At 42.4% G+C, this 16,440-nt stretch overlaps 1 protein-coding gene across 2 annotated transcripts in view; it reads right to left on the bottom strand.

Moving 5' to 3' along the window:
- The window catches only part of CAMKK2 (calcium/calmodulin dependent protein kinase kinase 2), a 119,242-nt gene that overhangs the window by 44,318 nt on the left and 58,484 nt on the right, over positions 1-16,440 (bottom strand). For both annotated transcript variants that reach the window (XM_030217756.1, XM_030217757.1), the window contains exons 4-6: positions 8,116-8,169; positions 5,585-5,636; positions 494-624 (exon numbers count right to left, since the gene is read on the bottom strand). In XM_030217756.1, coding sequence (XP_030073616.1) covers positions 494-624; positions 5,585-5,636; positions 8,116-8,169 — 237 coding nt within the window. The remainder of the gene's footprint in view (positions 1-493; positions 625-5,584; positions 5,637-8,115; positions 8,170-16,440) is intronic.

Genomic DNA, 16,440 nt, shown 5'->3' on the forward strand with positions numbered 1-16,440 from the left:
TTGAGAAGAAGTAGCTCTTGCAGGTGCTGCACCCTACCCCCCCCCCCCCCCCCCCCCCCCCCCCCCGCAACCACAGGAGGTCACCGTAGTAACTGGGAATGAAAAGCACATATGAATGCTACATTTTGATCCTTAGAAGAGGTATTTCCAGGGCTGGCAGTGGTGATGGTAGAGAGCTGTCAACCCTTCGTGCAAGTCTTCTATCAACCATTTACTATACAAGCTTCAAGCCATCTCTTAGCCTCCCTGTACAATGTACACTGTGTAAGACTTCTGTAAGAGAAGCCTTTGACTGTGCCGAGTGTAATGTTGGCATTCACGTAAATAAAAATGAGCACTACAGACCTCTTCCTGAAACAGCTGGCAAGGAATTTCTGTTGTAAACCTCTGTAGTTTTGTCAAAATAATGGAGCCACCCTTCAACATCTGTTTCACGAGTTTGTGTGTAAGTACTTGTCAATAACAAATACTTACAAGCTGGATCCGGTCTCACCTCAACTAGCTTCACTATGTTGGGGTGATCCAACTTCTTTAAAATGGCAATTTCTTGATAAACTCGTTCAATAGGTCCTTTGAGTTGTAAACCTTCTGCCACTGCTTTGGCACCTCGAGGTGGTGGTCGACCTGTTTAACACACAAACGAGATAAAGAAGCACAGAACATTCACAAAGTGGAATAAATACTGAAACCGTCTCACAGCTATAAATTGAAGCCGGGCTGACACAACTTTAAACTGTTCCTCAAAAAATATAAACATGCAAGTCAAAAAACACTTTAAAGCATAAACCTAAAACTTCCAGATGCAGATGGTAGGTTTATGTCTTTTTTTCTTATTACTAATGAAGGCTTTGTCTCATGCAAACCACACAAGATTGTAGCAAAAAGCAGAGCAGCTGGAGAATAAGCTACCAAAGCATCGGTCATATTGAACACCATCCCCGTTACATCTACATCTGATTGTAAGGCGTCCCCTTGGGCGCTCACGTGATCCATGGTGGTGGTGGGGGGGTTTCGATGACAGTCCCCAAACAGATCAGGTTTTCAGGGAAGCCACATTTTGAAGCACTCGTGTTTATTGGTGTATATTTAGAGCTTCTGGTTTCGTGTTACTTGTTCCTAGGGGATATCAAATATCTGCAAATGGATCGTGTAGCTATTCACTATGGATATTTCGAAAACCAAACCTATCCCATGGAAAAGGTTTTTTCAAAGTCTATGGACTATTTTGCCGATTGTAGCTGACGCTCTGTGCTGTCTGTTGTTCTGTGTGTTGTCTACCCAAGAGGCTATTGATTTCTCTGCTTATTTGGCTCAAGAAGGCTATTCTCCTCATTTTCAGAGTGCTATAAAAAGTCAAGACCCCTGAGGAAGGCTTACTGCCGAAACACCCAGTGTTGGGTCAGGATCGTTTATGCATCTTATATTGTTATTGTGGAGAATAAACCTTTTCTAAAGCATTTTGGACTTCTGGTCTTCTTGGAACCTCTCTTTGGGAGCCTTCCACTCTTTTGTTACTCCGCTTGATTGTGTGGAAGCCTTTTTTCCCCCCTTTTTTTGTTTTGCATGTCTATGGAATAGCACTTGGCAAGATGCGTGCGTAAATCCAATTTGTTGGCAATTAATGCCAATAATTGATTGTTAGCGCCCAATTAATGCCGCTGATAGGTTCATTACTCAATTCAATTTGCACACGCAATTTTAAGAACACCGCCCCTAACCCTTAAAAAAGTCCCTCTTCAACTAGCCTGGCCCACCTTAAGAGCACCGATCCTGCCCTGGGAGGAAGTGATCCAGGAGGGGCAGAGTCAATACCTGGGAGTTTATAAGACAGGGCCAGACTAAGGAGGCCCACCAAGGAAGGAAGAACAGAAGCTCAAGTCTATGCCTTACTGAATACATTTAGCTGCTGTGACCTGGCTGACTTTGCTCCTTGTTACTTACAGCTGTGTTTGGGGGTGGGGCGGCCCCAATAGCCACAGACTGCTTGGCCCGCTAGCCAGAGGCCTACTCAAGACTTACTAACCCAGAGAAACTGTTGCATCTGTGATTCCTCGCCTGTGAGGTAACAGGTCCCAGAGCTCAGGTGAATAAAAACATTTATTTTCACCTTTATACACATTGTCTGGCTGAGTTATTCCCAGTGCCACCCCAGAAAACTCGCCTGGGGGTCTCACAGTGCCATTTAAAGAATTCCCCTGTATATGTGTTCAGGCTACCATCTAGATGGGGACATTTACACCAACCTTAAGGTGCATTTTCAGCCAGCTCCGCTAGTGTTTTATAAAGAAAAAGTAGGCTTACAGTAAGTGCCTTCAATAGCGCTTGTTCTGTTATAAAATTACCCTCACTGTGGGCATAGGAGCCAACTTTTCAAAATGATTGGGAGTGCTTAATTTTTATTTTTTTACAGGTGGTGCATTTCTCCCCCTCCCCTCGCCCCCTCTCCTCAGAGTTCCAGGCCCCCCTCCCTCTCCTCAGAGTTCCAGCCCCCCTCCTCAGTTCCAGGCCCCCCTCTCCTCAGAGTTCCAGACCCCCCTCCCTCTCCTCAGAGTTCCAGCCCCCCCTCTCCTCAGAGTTCCAGACCCCAATCCCTCCCTCCCTCCCTCCGACTCGAGTTCCAGCTCGACCTCTTCTCCCACTCCCACAACAGTCCTTCGCCTGCCCCTCGCCTTCCTGCATGCCGCCCATAACTTAAAAGTCATCTTACCGGGGTCCCAGCAGCAGCAGTAATGAAAGGCGAGCACAAGCAGGAAACAGGAAATGAGGGCGGGACCAGAGGCAAAGCTGAGAGCAACGAGAAGGGAAGGCAGGCTGAAGCGCCGACTCGCTGAGCCTGCTTGTCTTTCACTACTGCTGCCACCGGGACCCCGGTAAGATGACTTTTAAGTTATGGGCGGCATGCAGGAAGGCGAGGGGCAGGCGAAGGACTGTTGTGGGAGTGGGAGAAGAGGTCGGGCAGTGGGCTGGCTCCTGTCCTGGGGAACTTCCGGTTCCGGCGGGGAAATATTGGGGGTGCTCGAGCACCCACAGCACTCACAGAGTTGGCACCAATGACTGAGGGCAATTCTATATGAGACAGCTTCTTCTATAATGGCATCTGGGTGCCCAGATTTTATTACAGAATATTTTATTTGCTATACTGTCCTGTATTAGGCTGGAAAGCGGTTTAAAATGCAATAAAAGAAAAGGGGAGAAATGGAGACGAGAAAGGAAAAAAAAAAGTACAACTCATTGTTATCTGGACCAAAACCGTGAGTAAACAAATGAGATTTGAGCCATCTCTTAAATGCTGAGAGAGTTGATTGGTTCCTGATGTAGTCCTTTCAAAATTTGGAGCCAATAAAGCGGAAAGCAGTACAGTGCAAAGAGGTTAGATAAAGTTCTGAGGGTGACGGCAGCCGGAGAAGACTGTGACCAGCAGAACGGAGGAAATGGAGGGGAGCGTAGGGGATGAAATGTTTATTGAGATAAGCAGGAGCAGAGGGTGAGCGCAATTTGTAAACCAAAGTGAGAAGTTTAAAAGTGACACCTGCAGTAACTGGAAACCAGTGTTCAAGCTTAAGCAGAGGGGTAACATGGTCAAAACTGTATACATTGTAGAGCATCTTGAATGATGTAGATTGAATGAGCTGAAGGCGCTTCAAAGATTGAAGAGGGATGCCGGCATAAAGACAGTTACAATAATCGAGGTGAGATATGGCTAGGGCCAAAATAAGTGGACGAAGAAATTGGAAGGAAGAGGCGAACTGAACGAATACAGTGGAGAGAAAATACCAATGGCCGAATAACCGAGTCAATCTGTGGTAACCCTGTATTGGTGTGCCTAAGATTTACATATTCACAAGTACATTATTCACAGACCTGGCATAACTGCAGTCTATAACAGTGGCGTAGCCAAGGGTGGGCTCAGGTGGGCCCAGGCCCATCCACTTTGGTTTCAGGCCAACCCAGTAGCAACACATCTATAACGTGGCTGGCAAGGATTCTCAAGCCCTACCAGCCAAAAACTCCCAACTGTCCCTCCTGCATACTTTTTAAATAGCACATCTTTGCCTGCAGCAAGCAACGACTGATACATACTGTTCACACCGTCCCCGAGGCCTTCCCTCTGATGTATTCCCGCCTATGCGGAAACAGGAAGTTGCATCAGAGGAAAGGCTGTGGGGCCAACATGAGCAGTGTGTATTAGTTGCTGCTCCCTTTTGGTGAAAACCTGCTATTTAAAAGGTATTCAGGGAAGGGCGGATGTTTGAGAGACCATTTGGATGCAGGCAAGAGAGGGAGAGACCAAATCACTTGTGGGACAAGGCAGAGTTCTTCTGCCCACCCAAATTTGGGTGTCTGGCTACACCCCTGGTCTATAAATGTGGGAAGGGCAAGAGTAAGTTACAGTATTCTGTAAGCTGTATGTGTAAGTGACAGTTTCACACAAGCCCCTCCCATGCTCTGCCCATGCTCTACCCATGCCCCTCTCATGCTCCACCCATGACTCTCATGCTCTGCCCATGCCCCTCCCATGCTCCACTCATGCCCCTCCCATGCTTCATCCATGTGAACTCCCTTTGCATTTACACGCTATACCACTTAGGTGCCTTTACAGAATAGAACTTAGTCACTTAGCTGCCACTTAGCCATGAAAGTGCTGGTTTTCTGTACATTTACCCAGACCCAAGCAGGCCCATTATGAGATAACACATCATTTGGCTTTTTATTTTGTCGCCCGAGTTATGGAATGATCTCCCAGGATATATCCGCTCCAAACCATCTCATCAGAAATTTAAAATTTTACTTCAGACTCATTTTTTTTAAAACTGCTTTTAGTAAGTGATTCGAGTTAGATGGCTTGTCCTGGTGCTTGATCTTACCCAGTTTGCAGTTTGACTGGTAATTGGTATGACTGGTTCTTTTCTACATTCATTATTTTATTTGTCAACCGCTTTGATCGGCCCATCAGCAAAAGCAATACATCGAGACAAAGTAAACATAAACATTTACACACACCATGGCGTACAAATGTGGGGCCCAACTTATAGAACTGCCTTCATTGGACTAGATTCTATAAATGGCGCCTACAAATCGGCATCGAAAAAACGCTTAAGCGGTATTCTATAAGCCGCACCTAAAGTTCGGCGAGGTTTATATAATTAGCGAGTAACCAGAGAGGTTGTGCGTAAATTTAGGAACTGCCATTTGCACCAACGAAAACGTGGTGCTAATGCTTGCATCTAAATTTATGTGCAAAGTACCCATATTCTATAATTACATGTATAACTCATAACCACACCTCCGAGTCGCCCCAAAACGCTCATGATCCTCCCATTTCCACGCCCCCTTTTTCGGGCCACAAGTAAATTTTAGGTGTGGATCCTGTGCCTAAATTTACACGTGTTAATCCCAATTAAATCTAATTGGTGCCAATTATTGCTTGTTAAAAAGCAAAGTATTGGCATTAATTGACTCATTCTATTAAACTGAACACATAAATCAGAGGTGTGCCTAAATTTGCGCACACAATTTTTGGTGACTTTTATAGAATCAGAGGGATTTTGCCTACTGTTGTTTTACAAAATTGTGCATCACTTACGTGGAAAGCCTGCTTGCCTCATTAGCTTCTTTTTGGAAAGCACCTTCATTGCCTGTGAGATAATGAGACAAAGGAGAGTGCGTTACCAGGGTCAGAACATACTTGTAATGCCAAAGGAGTTTCTATTTATGAGAAGAGGAGTGTGGTAGCCGTGTTAGTCCACTCTTAAGGTTATCAATAGAAATCAAACAAAATAAAACTTGGAAAAGAAAATAAGATGATACCTTTTTTATTGGACATAACTTAATACATTTCTTGATTAGCTTTCGAAGGTTGCCCTTCTTCCTCAGATCGGAAATAAGCAAATGTGCTAGCTGACAGTGTATATAAGTGAAAACCTTCAAGCATTACTATGACAGTCTGACAGGGTGAGAGGATGGGGGTGGGTCGGAGGTATGCATGGGGACATCAAAGCATATCATTGATATTCTAACAGGATGGGTGTGGATAGGTGAGGGATGGGGTGATCAACAGAGACATACAGCTTTACCTATCCACACTCATCCTGTTAGAATATCAGTGATATGCTTTGATGTCCCCATGCATACCTCCGACCCACCCCCCTCCTCCCACCCTGTCAGACTGTCATAGTAATGCTTGAATGTTTTCACTTATATACACTGTCAGCTAGCACATTTGCTTATTTCCGATCTGAGGAAGAAGGGCAACCTTCGAAAGCTAATCAAGAAATGTATTAAGTTATGTCCAATAAAAAAGGTATCATCTTATTTTCTTTTCCATGTTTTATTTTGTTTGATTTCTATAGATTCTACATGGAATGTTGCTATTCCACTAGCAACATTCCATGTAGAAGTCGGCCCTTGTAGATCACCAATGTGGCCGCGCAGGCTTCTACATGGAATGTTGCTAGTGGAATAGCAACATTCCATGTAGAATCTCCAATAGTAGCAACATTCCATGTAGAATCTCCAATGGTATCTATTTTACTGTCATAGTAATGCTTGAATGTTTTCATTTATATACACTGTCAGCTAGCACATTTGCTTATTTCCGATCTGACGAAGAAGGGCAACCTTCGAAAGCTAATCAAGAAATGTATTAAGTTATGTCCAATAAAAAAAGATATCATCTTATTTTCTTTTCCATGTTTTATTTTGTTTGATTTCTATTGATATTTATGAGAATAATATAAAAGTGGTTGACTGGGAGATCCAGTTTAAGACAACCATCTGGTTCTCAGTTGCTTCCCAGTGGCACCAGGTGATTAAAAGCCACTGCTAACAGCAGAGGTGAGGCTTGAACCTGTGTCCCAAGACGGAACCTGCGTTGTCAGACAGTGCTCCACCACAAGACCTGACCTCCTGCTGAGGACTTATCTCCCTTCAGAAGACTTGGAGGGAATTTTCAATATGACGACTAAATCTGATTTTGGACGTTTTGCTGAAAACATCCAAAAATCAAATGCTGAATATAACAATTTTCAAACCAGAAAAGGGTCTATCTCTCTTTTCGAAAACGGCCATTTCCTAAAAGTTTTGTGCCCAGTGCATTTTTCTTTTGTGACCATTTTTTAAAACGTCCAAGGGAAAAATGCACAAAAACATGCCATTGGGATATATGGGGGGGGGGGGGGAGGGGCAGCATTCATAGTAGACTGGTCACAAAGACATCCCAGCAGAGCAGTAGGGCACCCTAGTGGGCATGCACTGAACTTCATATAGGTCCCAGGAACACATCTCACCGTTATACCCCCTTATATTGTATGATGAGCCCTCCAAAACCCACCAAAAACCAAACGTACCCAACTGTACACTACTACAATAGCCCTTTTGCTTGCAGGTATCACCTATATGTGGGTACAGTAGGTTTTTGGTGAGATTTGGAGTGCTCACACAATGGGATACAGGCCTGGGTTCCCTTCTCTACAGTGCACTTAACTGACCACTAGGCTATTCCAGGGACCTGCTCGCTGCTCTAACAGGACTAGCTATATCATCTGAAGCTGTCATACAGGCTGGTATGTACCGTTTCTTTCACATCTTTGGGGGGGGGATGGGAGGGGGTAAGTGACTACTGGGGGAGTAAGGAGGTGCCATGCTTTGTTCCACTATGGCACAAAAACATCCAAGTTTTGGGACCACCCAAATCCCGCCCCCAACACACCCCCTTGTGATCTGGATGCACTGCAGATTAACTGCATAGAAAAGCATCTTAAAAACAGGGTTCGAAAAATAGCAATTTGGACGTTTTGGAAAAAAAAAAAAAACGTCTGCCATTTTGTGCCACTTTTTGGACATCTTTCTGTTTTGAAAATGAGCCCCAATATATACAAACACATGTAAGAGCTGTATAGAATGTTACTCAGCAAAACTTTTAATCCCCTGGATGGCCTAATGTGGAGGTAATTTTCATGCAGCAAAAATGTAAACAAAATTTACTTGCTGAAGAAAAATCTAGTCAACATTTCAGCATGTGGAGTGCACATTTTTTAAAGGGGGAGAATTCCTACATCAGAGGAAAAAAACTGAATCTTCAGCTAAAGAAAAGTTAAAGCAGAATTGATTTCTTACATAGTAGGTGTTGTCAGCTTCATTGTATGCCAGTTTCACCACACCATAGGAACCCTGGAGAAAGGTATCACAGTCACATTATAAGGGCACATTATTATTATTATTAGCATTTGTATAGCGCTACCAGACGCACGCAACGCTGAACACCTGACACAGAGAGACAGTCCCTGCTCAATAGAGCTTACAATCTAAAAATACTGACAGACAAGACAATTAAGGGTGAGGGAAGTACTGGGTGAGAAGGAACAAGGGGAGGGCAATTGAGTAGTGGCTAGGAGCCAAAGGCAGTGGTGAAAAGGTGGGTTTTCAGCATAGATTTGAAAACAGGTAGGGATGGAGCTAGATGTATAGGTCCAGGAAGTCTATTCCAGGCATAAGGTGCCGCAAGGGAAAAGGAGCGAAGCCTAGAGTTAGCAGTGGAGGAAAAGGGGGACGACAAGAGAGATTTGTCCAGTGAGCGGAGTTCACGGGGAGGAATGTAGGGAGAGATGAGAGTGGAGAGGTAATGGGGGGCTGCAGAATGGATGCATTTAAAGGTCAGTAAGAGAAGTTTGAACTGTATGCGGGAGCGGACAGGGAGCCAGTGAAGTGACTTGAGGAGCGGGCTAGTGTGGGTATAACGATTTTGGCGGAAAATAAGTCGTGCTGCAGAATTTTGGACAAGCAGGATGAAATTTTGTCCTGGATTACGGTTGAGATTTGCTGAACAGGATGCTAGTGGAAAACAAATATACATTCGCTATCCTACAGCTGAGCACAGTAAATTCTTTATGATTCGCAAGACGTTTTTATAATGTTGGTTCATTAAGTTGGTGCCAGCAGGCTACATCGCTAAAGATGATCAGAAAAAAAAAATTAATAATAATAATCATAGCAAAATTTATAACCCGCACTAGCCTTCCAGTTCAGAGCACTTTACAAAGTTAAGATTCTGGTGAATCCCCAGGAATTACAATCATAAAAAATTTGAAAACCTTTCCTACCACACTATTCACTTAGAGCCCTTTTACTAAGTTGCACAAGGCCTACATGCGTACAGCACGAGCCAAATCGGCACTACCGCCCAGCTATCGAATGAGCCAGGCGGTAATTCTGAATTTTTTTAAATTATTTATTTATTAATTTCAATTTAAATTGACACGTAAATTTTACATTGTTATGAAATACAGCATCATAATGTTATATAAGGTATATGGATACAACTCAAATATAAATATAAAGGGAAGAGAAAGAAAAAAAAAAAAAAGGAAAATTTTTCTTTCCCCCTAGCAACTAACATTTTTCTTTTTCTTTTCTCCCTCCTTTTCCTTCCTTCCTCTGTTCTTTTTCTTTACCATCAGTATCCACTAAACTATTAATCTGTAACATTCAGTTATATTGCTTCCTTAGACCACATATAGAAGAGGGGGGCGGGCAAACATATTAGAGAAGTTACTTATTATATTCAATTTTAAGAAGAACTGATGCAATCCCAAACTCATATCATAGCAGGCTTTTTAGAATCTAAGAAGACTCTCAATTGGTCAGGCGAAAAAAAGACATACTTTGTTGAACCTAACCGAACTATACATTTACATGGGTAGGCCAGTAGGAAAGATCCACCCAAGTCCAAAGTTTTTTGTTTTAATTCCAGAAAAAGTTTTCTTCTCTGTTGAGTAGTTTTAGTAACATTTTGAAACATCCAAACCTTGGCACCCGCAAATAGAGTAACTGAATTTCGAAAATAAAGACGTAAAATTGCATTAAGATCTTGCTCAAAAGTAAATGAGATTAATAAAGTCCTTCGCTCCGTATTAGCGTCCAAAGTTTGTTCTAATATTTCGGATATATTCGCCAAGTCCAGACTTTTCTCTCCTAGACCGCCTGGTTCACCCGGCTCTATTCCTTTCTTCTGGGGTAAATAAAAAATTTTACTTATGGGAGGAAAAACTTCCTGGGGTAACTTTAATATCTCAAAAGAATATCATTTAAACATGTCCAAAGGTGATATCCCTGGGAGTCTTGGAAAGTTCAAAACCCTTAAGTTTAGGCGCCTGTTGTAGTTTTCAAGTTGTTCTATTTTGTTATGCAAAAATAGTTTATCTTTTACAACAGTTGCCTTAAATTCAGTTAGTTGTTCTGATTCTTGCTGTAAATGTTTAACTCTATCTGAGAGTTCAGCTTGGATCTTTTCTACTGAACCTTGAAGTTCTCCAACCTTAGTGGTTAAAATTGTAACCTCACCTCGGGACTCCTGTAAACAAACCTCCATTTTCTTCAACACCTGCCAGATAGTCTCCAGATTCACCTCTGCAGCTCTTTCTACGCTCTCCACCAATACTGGGGGAGCTTGTTCCAGGCGTTTCTGTTGCAGTTCGGGATCCCGCTCAGGGTTCTCGCTACTCACACTTCCGGTGGAGCTCGAATCTCCTTCTCTTACTGCAATCGCTACTGGATGCGGAGGTATTTTTGAAGCCGGGGGAGGGGATAAAGATGTTTCGTTGGCCCGTAGAGAGTCCTCTTCTCCCGGGCTCTCTACTGCGGGTCCCGTCCCTTTCGTTCCGAGTTGGGATCCGGCGGTTAAGTAGCGCTCAAGAGTCGACTGTAGCGGAGTTGAAGATGAGGCAGGCGGGATTTTCATCCTCGTCGCGCCTTTCCTCTTTGTGTGCGGCATTTGTTTAGCGATATCAAAAAAAAAGAGAAAAGGTAAAGCTTTCACAAAGAGGCTCCGAAGATCTAGGAGCGCTTCCCCAAACCGCAGGTTGCATCCGCCATCTTGCCACGCCCCCCAACCCTATGTAATAATTCTGAATTTGGCGTGTGCGGTAAGCAGCACTTGGCATGCGCTGCACGCTTACCGCGTAGGTAGCGCATAAGACCTTACCGCTAGGTCAATGAGTGATGGTAAGGTCTCAGGCTGAAAACGGACGGGCGCTGGTTTCAATTTTAGTGCACGTGCATTTTCCGGCCCTTAAAAATGGCCCTTTTCCTAGATGCGGTAAAAAAAATGGCCCAAAAGACACGCTCGCACTACCGCAGGCCACTTTTTACCACAGCTTTGAAAAAGGACCTCTCAATAATAAAAACAAATGACAAAATAAAAAATATATATATCCTAATCTTCAGCCATCTAATTCACACTATACTGAATTCAATACGTATTTCCTAACTAGAAATGTTTTAATACTGTGATGAAATTCTATGTAGGAGCCAGATGATCTAATTCAAGGTGAAATTTCTTGTCCAAACCTAGCTGCCTGGAAAGATAATAAATATTCAAAGAATTTCAGCCTTTTTATACCTCTAGGGGAGGGAAAAGAAAAAAAAAATATTATGCTACTTCCTAGTATCCCTATTATTATTATTATGTCTCGCATAACTCTTCACAATGTACTCCATAACCAAGTTGTAACAAATTGTATTTCCATCATTCATATCGTATTGTAAGCCACACTGAGCCCGCAAAAAGGTGGGAAAATGTGGGATACAAATGCAATAAATAAATAAATAAATAAAAATTATTTCTGGCTAATTTAAAATGTCCATAAAAATAAGATGGAACCAAAACCATATGAGGTCTTGTAAAGAAAACATGACAATCTGAATAAATTTCTGGCACCAATCGGCAACCAATGCAGCTTAATATAGTATTGAGATAAGCTGTCAAATTTCTTCAACGAAAAGAAAATCAAATGAAGTGCCGTGTATTGAATTGTTTGGAGCCTTTTTTGAACATCCCAAATATATGATGTTACAATAATCCAGTTGGCTCAAAATGATCTTCCTGAAAATATTTACGTAGTTGTCTTAATTTCCTAAGGAGGATTGCCTTATGGGAAGGAGGGAGGGATTTGGGGAGGAGAAAGAGAGCATTTTGGCATTGCAAGAGCTTCTTAATGCATTGTACCAAAGAGGGCTGGTAAAGACATTTTGTTGTTGGCTAGTGTGGATGTCAAATGTTGAAGCTATTGTATTGCTTTTCATTTGGAATAAAATCCTTTATGTTTCAACATTTTTCACAAAGTTTTCACAAATGAATCTACAAAAGCAATTGTCATCTGTGTTGATTATCAGAATCTAACACTGTTTTCTTTTCACCCTCCTCTCTTCTTTCCAATGATATCAATTTCGTAGTTAACAGACAGAAGGGGGGAGGGATCTCCCTGGGGCTATCAGAACACAAGCCCGGAGGGGGCTAGGGGAGGGAGGGACAGGGGGAGGGGTAGGGGAAGGGGAAGGGGGGGTGAAGGGTCAAACCATTCGATGATATCATTGGAATAAAATCCTTAAAAAAAAAAGAATGTATTACCAGGATGGTCTAATGGGATACAAATTAGTGAGTTGGCAGGGTTTGCCTGGAATGCCTCACAGGTCAGCTGCAGCTGGGTGTCTCTGGTAGGCTGTGTAGAATTTATGCTGTTCTACTGGATTTAGGCTGTGGAATCAACAATTTAGTTGAACTTAATCCAACATTTCTATTCCACTTAACCCACGGTGGCTCACAGTAGACAGATGAACAGTAACCCCTAGTTCTATAACCTTGTTCAGGCAATTTAATGGGTGAAGGTTATACAATACAGTCAGTTATGTGCATTACTTAAACTAATAATTAGCTGTTAATTGGCATTATCAATTATTGGCTATAATTGGTGCTAATTGGCAATTACAGGCATAACTGCCTTCAGCTGGGATTCTGCAAACTGTGCATGACTGCATCTCGAATAATATGTGCAGTTCTGGTCATTGCATCTCAAAAAAGGTATAGTGGAATTCGAAAAGGTACAGAGAAGGGCATAAGTAGGGTTATAAGTACTTAACACTGCCACGCTGGGAAAAGACCAAAGGTCCATCAAGCCCAGCACTCTATCTCCGACAGCAGCCAATCCAGGCCCCAAGAACCTGGGAAAGACCCAAATTTTAATGCCGATCAATGGACTTTTCCTTCAGGAATCTGTCCAGACCCCCTTTAAACTCAGCAAGGCCGGCTGCCGTCAGTACCTTCTCCGGCAATGAGTTCCAGAGTCTAACCACGCGCTGAGTAAAGAAAAACTTTCTCCAATCTGTTTTAAACCTACCACATTCTAATTTCATCTTGTGTCCCCTGGTTCTATTATTGTTAGTTCTCGCCTTCTATGCAGAGTGGTGGTTGAGAGATTAGAGAAAATCTCTGTTGTGAGGTTTCCAGTTTTTATTATAGACAGCCCGGTTTATCATACTACAACACAAATTCAATTTCAAACCAGTGCCTGACAGTCATGTTTAGTCGGGTTTTAGAGCTACATTAGGGGCATTTGAACTAAAATGTGAAAATGAGGATTCTCAACCAAGGTAGAAAGAAATGCTTGTCACTTCTGACAATGTTTTAGCTGTGGAGTCGGCAGTTTGTGGCTACTTCTGTTAGACTTCTGTGGTTATAAGGTATGAGGTACCTCATTTATATCTGTTTGTGTGGATACATACAATTGCTTGCCCTTTTATAATGTATACTTTGACTTCTTTACATGCACTAAAGAAAGAGTTTGAATGAAATGTGTATGTTCAGATTTCTTTTTTTTTTTTTTTGTGATAGTTCCTTATAAGCTGAGTTTACAATATTGGGGTATTCTCTCAAGTATGACCTACATACATAGTTTGCTGCTAGTAAAATGTATGAGACATGGATTATTAACTTTGCTAACTTGTCATTGGTAATGGATTCCTTTGGGTAAGTTAGCATCTTCTTGTTTGCATTGGTCTTCTGTCATGGATTCCAGGTGTCAATTTTACCCTTTCTGATAAATGCTTGCACAATAGAATTTGACTTCATTTTGGATTAGATAATGCATACAGTGAGAACTGTCACCATGGTAAACAAATATTTTGAAGAGGCTAAAGACAACAGTCTTTAAAAGATGTCTACATTTTTCCTATTATAATTCTGCAAATTCAGTCCAAAATGTATCATAATGGCAGCATCAAATCCTATATAATAAATAAAGGGGATGTGACAACGTCCCTCCCAGGAACAGCTAAAGCGGCTAGGGCTCTTCAGCTTGGGGACGAGAAAGCTGAGGGGAGATATGACAGAGGTCTATAAAATACTGAGTGGAGTGGAATGGGTAGACGTGAATCGCTTATTTACTCTTTCCAAAAATACTAGGACTGGGGGGCACGCAAAGAAGCTACTAAGTAGTAAATTTAAAATGAATCAGAGAAAACATTTCTTCACTCAATGAGTAATTAAACTCTGGAATTCGTTGCCAGAGAATGTGGTAAAAGCAGTTAGCTTAGCAGGGTTTAGAAAAGGTTTGGTTAGCTTTGTAAAAGAAGGTGACTTGGTATCGGCCAGGTAAGGCACTATGCTCTTCTCAGGAGGGGTGTTGGGGAAAAGCAGGGTTTGGGTTAACCTTCTCTGTGAGAGGGCCAGAAGTTCAGAATAGCATGCCCTAGGATATGAAGCAGGAAGAAAGCTGGAAAAAGCTCAAAATATGGCTTTCTGATAGGAGGGGGAATGCTGTTAACCGTGGGGAGTTTGTTAACAGAAGCGAGCGAATGATGGAAGTCTCTGTCATTTGTGTATGTTTGGGGGGGGGAGCTACATTTTTAACAGCTTTTGGTATGTGATTGCTTTTTACATTTTGTTGTCATGGCAATACACTGTCTTGCACTGGGAGTGTAGTACAGAACAAATAAATGAAACAAAACAAGGAGCCATAGCCGGAAGGTCTGACTGCTGTACACAGAAATGTAATGTGACAGGCACCATAATGGTAATTGTTAATTCTCCAATTATGTCAATAAAGTTACAGATGCCCAGGATCAGTGCAACTGGCCGGTGGTGTTGGGATACCATCCGGAAAGGCCTTGGAGACCTAGAAGTTCGGGCAGCAGCCATATGCTTGTCAGCATCGTGGTTAGATAAGGGAATGCAGGGCGGGTGACCTCCACAGGGGCTTGTGCAGGCTCAGCTGCCCCAGATAGTTTGGGTTGTTTTTCTCTTTTTATACTCTGCTGTCGTGGATAAAGGAGGATCTCCTGGCCTTCTACGTGGGGGTAACAAATTCTCAGTGTTGTCCTAAACGCAAAAGAGTTGAAGCCACACTTTTTCATGGTCTGTGGCAATGTAGAAGGATCTCTGCATACTGGTCAGCAATCTCTCACTTTTTACAGGAAGTATTGGGACGAACATTTGGGTTAACTTATGAGAGAGCACTCTTTAGTGCACCCTGTAGGAATATGTGAAAGACAAGTGCTGGATGCATTAACTGTCAACAATTCTATGAGCTATGATGTCATTGGATATAGTGTAATGTCTTGTGGGTGTGTCCGAGTCACTCTAGTTGCTCTGAGAGTGAGTCAGTCTGTGTCAGCATAAGACGGTGTTAGCAATCTCTCTTCAAGCTGTATGATAACCAACTGACAGAATTTTTTTTATTCAGTAGTTTTACCATGTCTACTGCAAGTATGATGTAAATAGTTATCTGAAGAAACTGTAAGTAAACATCATTTTTGTTTGGAAGTTAAAGAAGAGAGAGTAATTGAATCTTTTATTCAAGAGTCTGTGTGAAAGAGAGAGAGAGAAATAAAAAAAAAAAATGGGAGTTAACACTTCTAAAGCTCTGCTGCGTATGGGCTAAATCTGCTGAAGTAAAAGTCTATTTTTCATTTCTCTCCATCACACCCTGTCTTTGGCGAATGGGTACAAGAGGAGAAAAGTTGTTCCTGGGGAAGGCATGTGTTCTGGGGAAGAAATGAATATTTATCTATTGGATACAAGATCACCCTCCCTCCTTCTGGCACTGGAGAAATAAGCTGCATGAATTAATACTGTGGGAAGCTAGGGTTGCGGGTTTGTCACCAGGAAGGCAGCGGAGGTTTCTAGCGGTATGGGGAGCATACCTTAATATAATATCGCCAAAGGCACGTAGTCAAATTCTGAATAAACTACCTTGGAATAGGTAATTGCAGGTGTCCGGCTTTATTGAGCGTTGCACTGGGGTAGGGAAGGTTGGGATGTGGGGGGGGGGGGGGGGGGGGAGGCTAGGACTCGACTGAGTGGAGGGCAGGTAGTTTGTATGCAGTTCATTGAAGGACTTGATAGGTAGTTAAGGGACTGCATATTTGTTTATGGTACATTATGACTATTAGGGTGATCTTACAGGCACAGGGAAGGTGGGTGGGGTAGGGGGGAAGGGAGAAAATGTTAAATCGGTTGATGATGGACTTTAACACTGTATTTATATTTTGCAATTTTTGATGGTGGCAAATTTGTTTATGCCAGGTACTGACTGTAGTGATTTTCTATGTTTATCATCCATAAAAATGTTGAAATATTCAAAAGAAAAAAGGAGGAGGATCTCCTACTGA

The sequence above is a fragment of the Microcaecilia unicolor genome, chromosome 11, assembly GCF_901765095.1.
Source record: "Microcaecilia unicolor chromosome 11, aMicUni1.1, whole genome shotgun sequence".
NCBI classification, from domain to species: Eukaryota; Metazoa; Chordata; class Amphibia; order Gymnophiona; family Siphonopidae; genus Microcaecilia; species Microcaecilia unicolor.